The sequence below is a fragment of the Pteronotus mesoamericanus genome, unplaced genomic scaffold, assembly GCF_021234165.1.
Source record: "Pteronotus mesoamericanus isolate MK-2021 breed Mesoamerican mustached bat unplaced genomic scaffold, CSHL_Meso_final contig_57, whole genome shotgun sequence".
Lineage (NCBI taxonomy): Eukaryota > Metazoa > Chordata > Mammalia > Chiroptera > Mormoopidae > Pteronotus > Pteronotus mesoamericanus.
The window spans coordinates 291,096-306,619 of record NW_026555203.1 but is presented as its reverse complement, the minus strand read 5'-3'; the positions used below and the strand labels follow the sequence as shown (position 1 = coordinate 306,619).

The window sequence follows — 15,524 nt, the reverse complement described above, 5'->3', positions numbered from 1 at the left end:
GGGAGGAGAAGGAGAGCTGGAGACAGCCAAGCTAGACAAGAGCGGTGGGCTAGGTAAACAGTCAGTTTCTCTTGGATGGGGCTATGCCAAGATTTCCACAACCAGAAAGGTGCCAACAGCAATCCAAGAAGGACATGGTTAGTGCCAAGAGGCGTGTGCCAACATCCCGGGCTGTTAGCCTGCTTTTAGACTAGGTCCATAAAGGCACACTTTCACACTGAGAGGGATGGGCTACCCTGAGGGGAACCCCCCAGCAGCTGACATTGTCAGAACTGGCTTCCCAGATAGCCACGTCACCCAGCTTGGGATCCCACTCCCATTGGTTTCATCAGCTACTCCAAGAATGAGAGACAGGGCTAGGTGCCAGTGACTGCCACCTGGCAAGTTTATTACCCTCACACATCTCACCCCACACACCCGCCCAGCAGAGTATTCTTAAAACACAACCATCTGCCATCCTTCAGTCCGCGTTGGAGTTTTCTGGGTCCCAGTGGGGCACCTAAAGACAGCTGGGTTTCATGAGTGGCCCACATCACGCAGGGTTTGTTCTACATTCACCCCTTTTCACATGCCCTCACCCCTTTCTCCTTATTCATTTTATTAAAGCAAATAAAAATATGGAAGTTTCCCACTGTTCATTCTTGATCCTCAACACTGCAGGGAGATGAGACTTATGAGCCAATCTCCTTTCTCAATGGAGCCTCCTACGTAGCAGGCATCAGAAATTGGGAGAGACTCAGAGCTGAGGTTTCCTGAACCATATTTTTTCGCCCCTGGATGCCTCTTCCTGTCTCCAAATGCAGCACCGTGAAACTTCAAGTGCTCCAAGGTCTCTGGTCCAAGTGCCAAAAGGAAATTTTCAAACTGAAAACAGCGGAAGGCAATGGGAAGTACACCACACCTTATCCTTAAAGATTGACTTCATTGTCAAAGACTTACCAAGCACCTCCCATGTGCCCACCTCTTACCTCCCACCTAGCACAGTGCTGAAAAGAGCTCTAACTGGCAAAAAGAAAAATGTATGGGGGCATTCTGAGTGCTTTGAGCAGGGAGGGCCATACAAGTAGTGTTTTATAAAGATCATTCCAGAGGCAGCATGCTTAAGTGATTGCAGGAGAGAAAAGAAGGCCAGGAAGACATATTAGCAGATGACTCCAATAACACTGAAGTGGCAGAGTGGCATCTGGGCACTATGATAATATATGCTGTGAAATGAACTGATTTGACTTGAGACTCAACAGGGAGAGACAAGTTTGAAAGACGTCCTACTTAAGGGAAGAAACTCAATAAGCGACTGGGCAGAGGGAGTGAGGGAAAAACCAAATCTCTAAGGCTGCAGTGCTCTAAGCCTGGGAGCTTGGATTGCTGGCACCATAGCCAGGAAGAGGGAAGCCAGGAAAGGGGGCTCATTCAGTGGGGATGTCTAGGAGTCTGGCTTTAAATAAGCTACTACTAAAAGAAACTACACTTCCTAGTTTTTTTTTTTTTAATTTTACAAAGGTAATCAGTGTTCACTGTAGATGTTTTAGAACATGGAAAATTATAAAGGAGAAAATCACAATCACCCATAATATCACTCTCCAGAAATAAACATTGTTAATATTTACATATATTTCCCTCCAGTCTATATATCTTTTTCTCTGACAAAGAAAGGATCATTCTGTACATTCCTTTTCAAAAAGTGTACATGCTTTCTTGAATAATTAAGTATGCTTCTTTTTAATTTTATTTTTCAATTACAGTTGACATTCAACATTATTTTATATTAGTTTCAGATGTACAGCATAGTATTATTCATATTAAGTACATTTAATATCAATACATAATATTAATACAAAACACTAAGTACACTCCTAAAACATTGCTTTTATTGGGCACCCAGCGTTCCATTGTAGGAATTTACTAAATTTTCTTAGCCAGTCTTCAACTGCTAGACATTTAGCATGCTTCCCTGTTTACAACAACATAAACGATAATTCTTGTTCTTACAGATTAGCATATCTCTGATTATTTCCTTAAATTAAATTCCTAGAACTGAAGGCCACTGGACCCAAAGGCAAACACATTTGAAAGACTTTGGTACACACTGAGATTCAGTCAACAAAGAATAATACAAACGTCTACTCCCACCATCAATATACAAGGGTGTCTGTTTACTCATACACAGACTGACACTGAGTTTCTGAGGCTTTTTAGCCTATTGTGAATTGACTCACTGAAAAATGGCATCATGTCATTTACTTTGCATTTTATTATTTTTTATTGTTCAACTATATATGTATATTGTGTATATGTATACCTTTATGTGAGTTGCCTGTACATGTCTTTGCCCATTTTTTAAATAGGTATTTGTCTTTCTCTTCTGAATTTGTAAAAGCATTTTTATATATTCAGGAAAATAAGATCATTTTGATTTTATGTGAGATATCCAGAAGTTCAATAAGTACTTAGTAACATGGGATTGTGGGCTCCAGAAGGACTCAGGACTGGGATATAAATTTAGGAGTGAGAGGTATGAAACTGGATGTGTTCTCCAAGAGACAATACAGGGAGAAAAGAGCTAAAGAATGAATATAGGAAATGCCCATAAGTAAGGAATGGGAAGGTGAAGAGGATTTTTCCGAGGAGGAAATGATGAGGCAAGTAAGAGATGACCCAACAGTTTTCTCTCACTGGAGGCCAAAGTTAAAGTCAGGAAGAATTAAAGAGAAATAACCACTGATCTGGATTTGGTTAAGGTCACTGGTGATGCCTAGAATCCTTATTTCTTCTGTATTTTTTATCCAGTGTCCGATATACCTAAGTTTACTGGAAAGTTTAGGGACTAGGGAACAGGAATCGTGTGTGTGCGTGCGCGCGCGTGCGTGTGCTCGCGCGCCCAGCAAACTTTTTGTCTCAATGCTTACAGCTAAGAAGGCTTCAAAAATGTAGTATTTGTGTATATAGTTCCTGCTTTAGGAAATCCTGTCTAGCAAATACCATTCACTCTTGCTTTGATGAATCTTATAAAACATAAAGGTAATCAGTATGAGTATCAGTCCTCATTGTTCAGAGCTAAATATGTAGAAGTAAAAAGGACAGGACACTGAACTGAATGCACACCAATCCCAGAACAGTCCCTGGAAGTTTCTTCCCATCTCCCTCACTAAACCTCTGATATCTCTTTCCTCTTTCTCCATAAGGTGGCCTGATTAATTGAGGTCCTGATTACTTTGACTGCAATTAATTGAACGTTCCCTGGATTACCGTGTTCACAAGAGGAGATGGAACTAGCAACTTGGCCCAGCACACCTGACACTAGAGCCTCAAGTTATCATTTTGAGTAGCAGGCAGTACCATATTCAAGGTTTGAACTGAGATGCTAGAAAGGCCGCGGTAACCAGTATATTAAATGGCCCATCTCCAGGAGCCCTGAAACTTCCCCTCAGAACCTATTCTGCAGAAACTCATATGTCTGTACAAAAACCCCTGTACTACAAGGAAATTGATTATGACATTGTCTATAATACTCAAAAACTAGGAAAAAATGTCCAACAATAGGAAAATATTTAACTAAATTATGGTGCATGCCTATTCTGGAATATTCTGTAGCCATTAGGAAGAATGCAGTAGGTTTATAGGTACTGAGATGAATACCTTCAGGCTATATTATAATGTAGATAAAAGAATTTCTAGAACATTAAGCACAGTATGAGCCCATATATTCAAAAAAGCCCTACATATATGCATTTGCACATAAATGTATGCAAGTGCCTAAAAAGAAGACTGAAAAGACACCTCCAAACAAAGAGCTGTGGCTACCTTAGGGGAGGGGAATGGAAACAGGAGCTTCCTCAGGGGGTAGCCAGTTGGCTTTCGTATTGTTTGATTCTTTTACAGCATGAATGTATTCACACATTACCTATATAATTTAAAAACATTTTTAATACGCAGAAAGAGAGGTCTCCCTCAGCTTTGCAGCAGGGGCAATTAAGAGGCACAGTCTGAGAGCAGCTCAAAGGAAGGCAAAATGAAAGAGCGCTCCTGAGAACTGGGAGCGCTGCACTCCCCTCCCCGATTACATTTCCTGTTTTCTCCTCATCTGCAGTCACTTGCGGTTTTGAAATCCGTTATACCACATTTCATATCATAGGCAGAAACACCACTCTCTTTTTCTTCTGCCTCCTCTCCTGAGGACACACCAATTTCATTTTTTTAATTGAATAGTCTAAGGCTCATGTTATGAAGAATGAGTTATGGTAGTTCCAACTGTGCATCTTTCTTTTATTACTATTATTCTGAAAATAGAGTCCCTTAAGCACCCAAGTGGGCAAGCTCTGTGACCCTCAACCTCCTGCTCCTCTTCTGACCTTTGTGGTCTAGTAAGCAAGCAGTATTTGAGGTCTGTGGGAACTGAGCATGCATCTGTGTCAACGGAGAATTTCCTGCCTCCATTTAAAACTGAGGTGGCTAAGTTAGTAGCTGTCATTCTGAAGGATGAGACCAAAGCAAAATGTTTGGAGCTGATTGCTGATGACTGGGCTCTCCCTAAACTTTCTCCTCTAGTTCTTGAATGTAGATGTTAGGAAAGGACAGAAACAGTGAAGGTTCTGTCCAGGTGCCACTTACTGGTAGGCCTGACCTCTCACACCTTCTCTTTCTCCATCTCCGTTCTCAGCACTGAAGATCAATCTCTAATAGACCCTGAAAATCTTCAGAATGATCAAAATCAATGAATAATCACATGATGCACAATGGAATATTAAGCAACTGATAAAAATATTTTCTAAAAACATTTAACGGCTTAGGAAAATAATTACCAAATATTGTTGGGGGAGGGGGAGAACCTGTATAGATAGGATCATTCCAATCATGAGGGAAAGTATATATGCATTTTTAAAAGCTTCGAAGACCACAAGATGGTGACAGTGGCTATTTTGGGTGGAGAGGCTGTAAGTTGTTGCTTTTCTGTGTTTTCCAAATTTCTTACAATAGGCATATTTTACTTTTATAATTCAAATACAAATGCCAGTTTTTAAAAAAGTTCTATGATGATTCTTTTCTAGGCAGGAAAGTGGCCTCAGATATCGTAGCAAAATCTTCAACTAGAACAAGAAAGGTGCTTTAAATACAGATAATCAGAAAATTCAGGTGAGTATTCAGCTTTCAGGCAGTTTTACTGTAATATAAAATACTTATTTTACTAATAATATAATAAAACCCAATTATTACCCTTATCATAACATTATTATATGTAACATTATTGCACAGTATAACTTATTATTATAAATATGCATAATGAACTGTCAAAATGATTCCTCAAAGTATAGTCTTCATGTGAATGTTTATAATTAGTAAAATCACATATCCTGAAACATGTACCAAAAAGTCTTGAAACAACCAGGTGGGTGACAGCCCCATCTGCTGCCCCCACTGTTGTCAAGGCCGAGGATGCCACCATTATAATCAGCCATAAGAACCATGAAAACACTGATAAGTTCCCAGAGGTTAAAAAAAAAAACAAAAAACTCCAATGTGCCTCACACATCAAATGTCAGGATTTCCCTTGTGCTGATTAAGCCAGGCTAAGAGGAAACTGACAGTAGGAGCAATGCCCTGAACTGGAAGAGAGCAATTTGGGGGCTTTGCCAAGGAGAAATAAAGCCTGCAAAAGCTGGCAGCAATCCTTTAGGGGCCCCAGAAATGCCCTTCAGTGGGGCAGCGGTTTAGGGGAGCCTGAAGATGCACGAAGACCATCCTCACCATACAGGGAGAAGGCCCATTTTTGGCAAATCCAGTAGATGAAACTCTGGATATTAACTCACCAAATCAATTCCAGAGTGGCTTTTCATTGTATAAAAGGATTCACAGCAGGATTCCATTAAATAGCCGGCTCTCCTTGTGCATTTAAAATGGGACTCAGCAGACAAAAATTCAGCTGTCTTGTACCTTTATTGGAAGACAAAGGCTTTATACACCTACCCGAACAGACAATGTCTGAAGGGTTGTTTCCAGTCCACTTACAGGGACCCTGCTGAGCTAAAAGTTCAGACTTGCCTTCACTCCAACTCTCTCCCCACCCAACTCAAGGAGTCTAAGCAAGGAAGGGGTGGAGTAACATTTTGCCACCTCATTCAGAAGCAGAAGCAGGCAAAGAACTAAACAAAATTAGGCTGGAAAACAAGGAAACGTAAGAACCACACAATATTTGAGCTGGTAACGCCCTTAAAGATCACCTAGTCCAACCCACTCATTTTACAAAAGGGGAAACAGAGACTCAGAGACAGGAAATGACTTGTCCAGAGTCAGAGTGATTTAGTGGCAGAGAGTGGTGCTCGGATCCAGGGTCCTGTCAAGAAGACTGCCACTATGAAATGGAAAAGCTGCCTCAAGTGGCAGATACAGATTTTTATGCTGCTAAAATTCCAGGACATTGGGTTTGCAGCTTGATGCTTAGTTGGAGGGGAAAGGGTCATGGAACATGACCTGGAAGCCTATGGGCTCACCAAGGTGGCTATGGCCCACGGATGTTGCAGGGGATTATCATGGAGGGGCTTCTGCCTCTCTTCTGCATTCTCTCTGCCATTTCCCTCTCTTCTGACTCGGCCTAAGCCTGGGCCTGGCCAATGGCCTAGCTCTGCTCAAGAACCCTAGAGCTACCTAACCCAACAAGCGAACTTCTTAAACAAAATTATCTCCAACTCAGTCCAGGGGCAACCCCCTGCTCAGAGTGGGTCAGCATTCCCACAAAAGCCAGACAGATTCCCTTCAAGCTAGGCTATTTAAACAGAGTTTTCTAGGTGTTCTGGACATTGTTATCTCCAATCTGTTAAAAAAAAAAAAAAGGTTTACTCACAGGCCTCTGGATGAATGCCCAACTGTCCTCTGGGGAGCCTGAATTTGCCTCTGCCTCCATCTGGTCTCATTTAAAGGGGATCTGAAAAAACCTAGTTCCTGCCTCTTCGCCAGTGCTCAGGGCTAGGGGCCTCTGCTGTGAAAGGAAACCCAAGGCTACCTCACACTTCATCAAAGGCCAAAAGCAGAGTTCTACTCCTGGTACCCCAGGGCCTTCATTAGGGGTCAGAGAGGGCCGTGGCAGCAGAAACCGGAGCCCTGAGTTGGAGCCCTGAGTTCTGTCCGTGAGAAGACCTGCCAATCTTTTCCCCAGTCACCTTTGAGTGGAATGGATGACCCAACTCAGGGCCAGCTAAGAACACACTACATAATTCAGCAGATGGCTGCTTCTAATAAGAAGACACTGAAGGAGAGGATAAAATTATGTCTAACCCTCCTGAACATGTGGCCTCCTTCCTCTGTGCAAGCAACAGAGAAACGCACGGTTTCAAATCCCAAATCGCGGCACCAGAAACCTCCTCCTGCCAAACCGAGGAGGAAGGGTCTGTGTTTCTAATTTATTCTGCCCCATTCCAGTTGTTACTTAAAATAATCCATCATTACATGGCTGGTGGCTCCAAGATTTTTATTTAAAGCAATATGGAGAAAAAAAGAAAGAAAAACTCATGACTGTGCTATCTGGATTTAAGCTGAGAATCTTTTTAACATCAAGAATCTTCATAGCACCCAAGCATACTCTCCTCTGACCCCCATGAGTGTGCTATGGGGGTTGCAGTGAAAAAGGGAGAAGAGAGGACATGGTAGGAGTTTTATTTCTTGGAAACATCATGAAAAGACCAGCAGTGTTTGGGTTTTGGGGTTCTTTTTTAATGAATCTGTGTCATCTGGTAGGTGTTTCATTGTTTCATCTCCTGACCAGCAATAACACTTTGGACCAGTTCACTTTAAAGAGGACAATAATACTTGTCCAGGAAGCTGTTGGGGAAAATGAAATCATACAGATGGAAGCATTTTGAGATCATTGAAAGAAACATGTTACACTTATTCATGGTATTCGTTTTCTTTTTTCCTTTTCCTTCTTGAATGTGGTTTTAATGTTCATGCAATAGAAGCCTTCTCAATTGGTCACGTTGACATGAAACCCCAACTCTGATAATCCGGGAGCCCAGGCAAGTGCAGAAATCAGTCCTGTTTCATTCTGGGATGCCTTTTTCCAGGGGACTTAGCCGTCTAATTAGTTTTGTCCCGCTAATACACCAGGTGCACGCCCTTCAGCACACAAAGGGAGGGGCCACTCTGAGTAACAAAGCCAGCAATTAATAGAAAATTTACAGCAGAGACTTCACAAAGTTAATGCTATGCACATGACTGAAGATCAAAATCTCATTATACTATACAGACAAATCACTCAGCTATAATACAGTTTTGGAATAAGAACACCGCTAACATATTTCTGGGATTTAGGATAGGGAAAGGAAACGGGGCTTATTCCTGCCTCTCATCTGGAAGCTCTGAGAGGGCAGCATCCTATTTGCCTTGACCACACTAGATCCCCAGCACCTGACATATGGCCTGGCAGAGTCGCTGCCCAATAAGTACATATTGAAGAAATGAATGAAAATAGAACTGTGTGGATTAACAAAGGAAATATCCCTAGCCCAGTAGGAGAAGTGAGATCTCACCCATCTTCACACCTACCCTTTTCCTAGCTGAAGCCCTCAGGAAGCCTGTCTCATCACACACCACTTCCATCCACTGCTGGATTAGGTTCCCTTATAATGAATTCTCACAGCAGGCAGTAGCTCTCCTGTGCAGCACTTACCACATGGTAATTACATAGTTATTGGTGTCTGCCTCTGCTACCAGAATGTAAACTCCCCGAGGGAAGGGGCCATGTGCATTTGGGAGGGTGTGCATTGTAATTTTCCCCTCAACTTTTTATTTTGATGACTCAAACACACAGAAGAGTTGGGAAATAGTACAATGATCATCCATATACCCTTGACTTAGATTCAAGAGGTTTGAATATTTGGGGACACGTAAATTTTTCTTCAGTGCTATATCCCCAGTATAGGCATGGGTGAATATTGGGGTTTGTTCTCCCTGTTTAAGGTATAATATTACTTTCAGTGTGAAATGGTGGAGATGGCTGAGGCAGGGAGCTTCAAGGCAAATCAAGGAGGAGTGCCATTTGACAGCAAGCCCAGAATGCAGCCATCTGTAGGCAGCTGCCCTAAGGCAGTCACCCCCAGGCCGACCGTAGCTAGGGCAAAGTCAGGCCGTGCGCGTGCAAGCTCTTTCATTAGGGAGAAAGACCATTACCTGGCTGCTGCTGGAGGAAAGCATCATTGCCCACCCACATTGTGGGATTGTTTCAAGCCAAAATCAAGGTTCTTTCTGTGAGCCAGCACTTAAATCTGTAACTAAAACGCTGAAAGAAACAGTTCAATGCAAGAGCCAGGAGTGCAGCCTCTGGGGCCTGCCCGGGGCCTGCCCTGCGCCTGGCCAGGTTACCTTGATCAGGTCATGTCTCCCTTCAGCGTATGGATGTATTAATAGCAGCCAAGCCACCTCACAAATGGGCTGGAGGTGCGACCATCCCAAGAATCTGCTGCAGTTCTCTATTGATTCCACAATCATCTTCCCAACTAGACTGTAAGCTTAAAAGCCAGGAACTATGTCTACTTTTTTTTTTTTTTTTTTTTTGTATAGTGGAGCAGGGTTAGCCATCATGCTAGACATTTAGCAGTCAATCAAACACTTGTGGTCACAATAGAGAAAACGATGTTGTCATGCAGAATCTGTGTAGTGTTCATTCAAATGGGACGGGACTGCATTATGTAGAGGAGAACTGAACTTGCAAGTTGCATGCATGCCCAAGTGAGGGCCCTACCTAACAACTCTAGGGCCTGTTTTAGTCTAGCCAGAGGGACCCTTAACTGACTCTGGAAAGGACACACACTCCCCAGAGGACTACTTGCATGACACCATACCCCAGAGCTCACAAAACAGAACTTCTAAGCGAGGCACATTTAGGTTTATTCTCCTGTCTTCTCTTCCCAACCCCTGGATACACGTTCCCTAGAAGAAACAAGCTGCAACCAGATGTCCAAGGTCTCCTGAGTTAATTCCATCTTCCCCTGGTGAATTACAACTTCTTGCAGACACAAAGGACGGCAGAGAGACAAATGACACATAAAACAAGAGCTTCACTGGCTGGGGGAGGGGGACAGGGAGAGTGACGTCAGTTTTCCCAGAAACCCATTTATCACGATAACAAGGTCTCAAGTGCTCAGGCTGCTCTTTGAGCTTCAGAATCTGGCTTGCAATTATCTTCTTCATCCTACAGAATGGCAAGACCGGCCAGAGCAAACTGGAACTATGCAAAGCAAATCAAATGACCCCAGTCTCCAACCCCCATCCCCACCCCACCCCCGCAGCAATCTACAGAACAAAGGGGATCTCTGGGCTGCCAGAGTTGTTCCTGAGGTGAAACACAACCTTCTAGAAGGTTCCTCTCTGCAACATCCGCCCTGAAATCCTAATCCAGGCAAGGGGACTGGTGAGAGAGTATAGACAGGTCAATGCAAATTAATTAGCTGACAAGGAAAATCATTAGCATCCTCTTTGGTCACTAAGGATGGGGAAATGTAATCCACGAGACTAATTCTTCTACTTAAGCCACACCATCTCTAAAATGCAGGTAACGAGGAGGAGAAAAGCACTTTGGGAACCCTCAAAACTCTCAAGCAATAAATATTACAGTGCCAATCTTGGGGAGAAGAGAATTCTCTCAAATTCCATTATCCCAGTGCATCCTATCTACTGAGTCCTTCCACATCATGAATACATAAAGAGCCCTATGCTGGGGTCTGCAGGAGTTGGGGGAGGTTCCAAAAAAATCTGCCCTTCCAAACAGGGACAAGAGGGTGGAATAAATTCATCCATGTCCTGTAGAGAAAATGCTTGGATTCTGGATTCAGATTTTGAAAACAAATCAGTATCAATTACAACAAATACCTTACTAGCTTTTTTTTTTTTTTTTGCACTGGAATTGCACTGCACAGACTATTTCCCTTAAAAAGTAAACCACAAGGTTTTAAAACGCGTGCGTATTGAGATTGTCATCAAGTAGTATATGGTGTCATGGGATTTGACCTACCTCTCCTTCACTCTCCTTCCTGGCCTCGAGGTGCTGGTAATTGTGGGCTTCTGAAAATTCCAGAAACCCATAGATAAATAGAAAGGCTAGGTTGTTCCCCCAAATAGAGTCATCCCTTTCCTTTGCAACCAAACTTCTGGTCTAAAAAAACAAACATGGAGCCTCGGGTCACTTCAACATAATTTCTCTCTTCATCCCAGGCTGGAAAACTTCAGTTCTTTAAATGATTTTTTTTTTTTTTTGTTTCCAGAGTCTGTTGCCAACAAAAAGAGAGACGGCACCGCTTTTTGCAAACCTCACAGTTATTTTCCTGAGTCCCCACAGAAAGAATCCAGCTTCACAAGTTTTGGCACACAAGCCCAGTTACACTGAACACACACCATTACAGACCCCCAGAGGCCCGCACAACCCTGGTCAGGTGCTCAGAAACCTGCCAAAATATGCAGCCAACCACGTACAAGCCAGCGGACTGCATCCCACACAGACGCGCAAATGGGACCCAGAGGTACGCAGCACAAGCGGAGAGGCGTCTGCACACATCCTGGAGGTGAGCACATTCAGAGAAACTGGCAGACTCATCTAGGGTCAGACAGCAGGCGGGCGCCGTCGCCCGCCCAGGAGGCACGAGTGCGCGCGCGTGCACTGAGACGCACACAGTGCTACACACTCACGGACGCAGTCACATATGTAATGCATATGGAGAACCCCTCCCCCCGCCAGTCACCTCCCCGTCCCCCTCACCACTCATGGCCTCATGCCCCCGGCTAACCCTAGCCCCGCGCCCCTCTTCCTAAGGAGACCGGGTTGTGACGGGCAGCTGCGCTCAAGGGGGCGGCCCGGCGGTCTAAGAAGCCAGGCCAGGGTGCCAGAGACGCGGAGGGCTTGGCGACTCGTGTGGCCATTCATTCGGCAACGCCCCAGCGGCGGGAACGCGGCTGCAAGGAGAGAAGCAGCGGCACTTACTGCAGACCTTGGGCAATTCAAGTTCAACCGCCGGTCCGCAGCCTTGTCCAAGCCCCACAACCGCCCACCTCCGCTGTGGCTCTCGGGGACAGGCTGCGGGACTGAGCCACTGATCCCGGGAGCAGAAGTCCCGCCGCGCCTTGGCTCCTGGACGCTGCCCACCACCCTCCTTGCGGTGGGGGTGACAGCGGCCAGGTCTCCTCCACCCTGCGCAGGGCCCTGTCCCGGGTGCTGGCACCCAAGCCCCATACTCACCACCTGGCGAGCTATGTCGGTTGCTGCCATCGCTCCTGCGTCCGCCAGGGCTGCCACGAGCGCCGCCGCAACGGGAGCTCCAGCACAGGAAACAGTGGAGCTCCTCCGACAAAGAGAAAGTGTTACACTTCGGGCGCGACCAAGTCCGGTGGGGGGAGGTGCAAGGGAGGAGCCCCCTCGCCGCTGCTCCAACCCCAACCTCCCTTCTATCGCCCAGCCCCTCGAAAGTGGGGTCTAGGAAGGGGACGGATTTAACGCGCCGCTTCCCCCTACCAACCGGGTTCCAGTTCTGCCCACAACCTCAGTGTCTGGCCTTTGCGAAGAGGGGCGGGGGCTCCCCTCGGTGACCACGTCCTGCCCCCCCCTCCACTGGGCTCCGTGGTACGGCCCGACCTCTGCTGAATTGTCACACCCCCCTGCTCTCTCCTTACATCCCTGAATCCCCAGACCCCGCAGGCTAGAGGGGAGCCCCCGCCCCTCCCCCTCCCTCGCACAGCTAGGCGGCTGAGCTTTGCAGACCTAGTATCCCTTCTTCAGGTCCCTGGACCCCCTCTTCGTCTCCACTGAGATATCAGGGTGCTGGGATTCGAGTCCCTGCCGCTGTAGTCTCGTTGCTCCGCCACACCTGCCCCCCCCCACCACTTCCGTGGCCCAGGAGTGCTGCTAAGGCCGGGGGGAGGGGGGGCAGCTGCGGCACCTGCCGCTCCATGGCGGAGTTGAGAAAGGGGGCGGTGAGGGTAGCCGCACTGCGGCCCCGCAGCTGAGCCGTGACATGCGGAGTCTGAGGCCAGCAGTCTTAAAATGAAGCGCCCCTTCTGCCCTAGGGTTTCTAAGCCTCGCGTACCTTGGGCTGTAATTTCGCGCAGCTGAGCCACCACTGTTTGGGTATTTAATACAAACGGGCCCCATGCCTCCTCTCCCCACCCCGCCGCAGACAGTCTTGGGAGCCAAGGTTCAGCCCCCTCCCACCCCCTCTCTTGCCTGGACCGCAGGGGACTCAGAGGAGGGGCTTGGGGTGAAGACCCTCAGCTCCGTTGAGCGGGATAATGAGGAGGGAGGGGAGAGCTGCCGCTGCCGCAAGTACCTCTGCCCCACGCCCTTATTGCCCCTTAACCTTGAATGAGCCCCGGACTAGGCGGTGGGCAGTGCACAGAGGAGAGAGCCTCCGACAGCAGAGACTATGCCTATCTGACTTCCTTTTCCTCCCGGCCAACTGCCGCCTCGGGTCCTCTCTGTTGCTCTCGGCCGCTCTCCGCCTCTCCAGCCCTGACACCCCTTCCCTCCTCCCCCGGGACTGCCTCTTGCTAGTACCCTGGGACCGGCGAACCCCAGCAGATTGGTCGTGCCCGAGGCCCGAGAGGGCAGGACACTCCACTCCTCAGAAGGACAAGTGCCCTGGTCTCAAAGGGGCACCCAGACCCTAAAGTGGCACCCGGGACCGGGTCGGAGAGGCAGGCCTATGGGCGAAAACCGGGTCCGCAGGGGGTCCGGGATGGGGGCGCCGGGAGGTTGGCGCCGCAGCTGCCCAAGGCGGGAGCGGCTGAGAGGGAGGCAGGAGGGAGAAAAGCAGAAAAACAGGAACCAGGGAGACAGAGGAAGAAGGGACCTGACTGAGTAGCTTGGGCCTGGGGGAAAAGAAGAAAGGCAGAGAAATGGGTGGCCACGTGAAGCTCTTTTCTGGCACTTGATTCTAATGCAGGGGCAGTGTTTCTCACCCGTGTCTCAGGGAGTTTCTTACGTGCACCTGGAAAACGAGGACTCGCACAAAAGCATCCCCAGTGCCTAGCTCGGGGACTGGCATTCAGGAAGCGACCAATTAAGCGTGTCCTGAACAGGAGGGCAGAGGATTTGCATGTGTGTGTTGGGGGCGGGGGGTGGGGGGGAGGGGCGACGGGTAGTACAGAAGAAAGAAACACAAGGCTGTAGCAGGAACCCCCGTAAGGCTGGACCGGGACGGGATGGGGGAGGGAAGTCAGCGTGGACCTGCTGCTTCCAGTATGGGTGACTGCGAAGGAGACAGGTCTTCCCTGGAAAAGGCTGGGGCGTAGTAGATGGGGAAGGGACCGAGGTCACTAGCTCTGTTCTGGATATGGGGCTTGAGTGGCGGCGGGATCGGAAGCATAAATTTGAAAGCCAGAGCTGAGAGCTGATACCTGGAGCTGGGCAGGTGGGTGAAGCTCCAGGGAACCCTGCCTGCCTCCGAGTGTACTGTCCTCCCGTCTTAGTGCTCCGCTCTGACCAAAGCTCCGAACATTTGGGCCCAGCACCTAAGCGCGGAATCCTTGGTGGCCCGCCAGTGTGCTCCACTCTGCCCACCTGTCTCTAGGGACCCTCAGAACCAGGGGGAGTCCTCCTCCTCCTCCAAAACACTAGACCTCTCAGGCTGGAACAAAATGTGTAATTCGTCTTCTGCAACCCTTTCATCCTTCCAAGACCTGCCTCGTGCATCTGCAAGCTCCCCTCCCTCGTCCCCAGGGACTGGGCCTCCCAGTTTCTGTGAAGTGTGAGTTGGTGTTGATGTGTGAGTAGGTGTGCCTTTGTATGTCAGTGTGCCTGTCTGCTGTGTGTCTGTGTTTCAGTATGTATCTATGTATGTGTATTAGCATGCATTTACTCCTATGTTTGTATTTGTTGGTGCATGTTGGCCAGTGTGTATGTGTTTCAGTGTGTCTGTGTTGATGTGTGTATCAGTGTGTATTTTCAGTGTGTGTCAGTATTTATGTAAAGCTGTGTATCCCAGTATTGTATGTTGATGTGCTTCAGTATGTACATGTCAATGTGTGGGCTGGTATACGTGCTATTGTGTGTGTCTCAGTGTGTTATGTCAGTGTGGATGGGGTATGTGCAGAGAGGTTTTAGCTCGCTATGTTCTGGCCTTCACGTACCTTATCTCGCTCAATGCAGTAGGCCAAAAACAGAGATGTGAATTATAATGCTTATTTCAACAAAGAGGTTTGGAAACTCCCTGGGTTTGTGTCTCCCAGTTTTCTGTGCTGGGCAGACAGACAGGAGGGCTCTCAGGGGTGGTCCTGCAATGTCTGCCCCCCTTTGATGAGTGGGCAAAACAATCCCCTTCTTAGAGACGTTGTGGATCCTCAGGCACTGCCATGAACATTTGTTCATGTTCTGTGTGTCCTGGCAGGGTCCCTTGGGCCCAGCACAGTGTCTGGTAGGTGCTCAATCAAAGTTTGTTGACTGAATAAATGAACGGAAGCACAGAAATGTGGTGTTTTCAGTGTTTCCACTGTCCTTAAGGGAGCTGGAGTAAGCAGCGGACTCCCCAGAGCCAGCAAGTGACTGTCATTAGCAT

The 15,524-nt window shown here is 47.3% G+C and overlaps 1 protein-coding gene across 2 annotated transcripts in view; it reads right to left on the bottom strand.

The window, feature by feature from the left end:
- The window catches only part of SEPTIN6 (septin 6), a 65,539-nt gene extending 53,231 nt beyond the window's left edge, over positions 1–12,308 (bottom strand). For both annotated transcript variants that reach the window (XM_054580314.1, XM_054580313.1), the window contains exon 1: positions 12,215–12,308. In XM_054580314.1, the coding sequence (XP_054436289.1) occupies positions 12,215–12,244 (30 nt within the window). In that variant the 5' untranslated portion in view covers positions 12,245–12,308. The remainder of the gene's footprint in view (positions 1–12,214) is intronic.
- Positions 12,309–15,524: the final 3,216 nt, after the last annotated feature.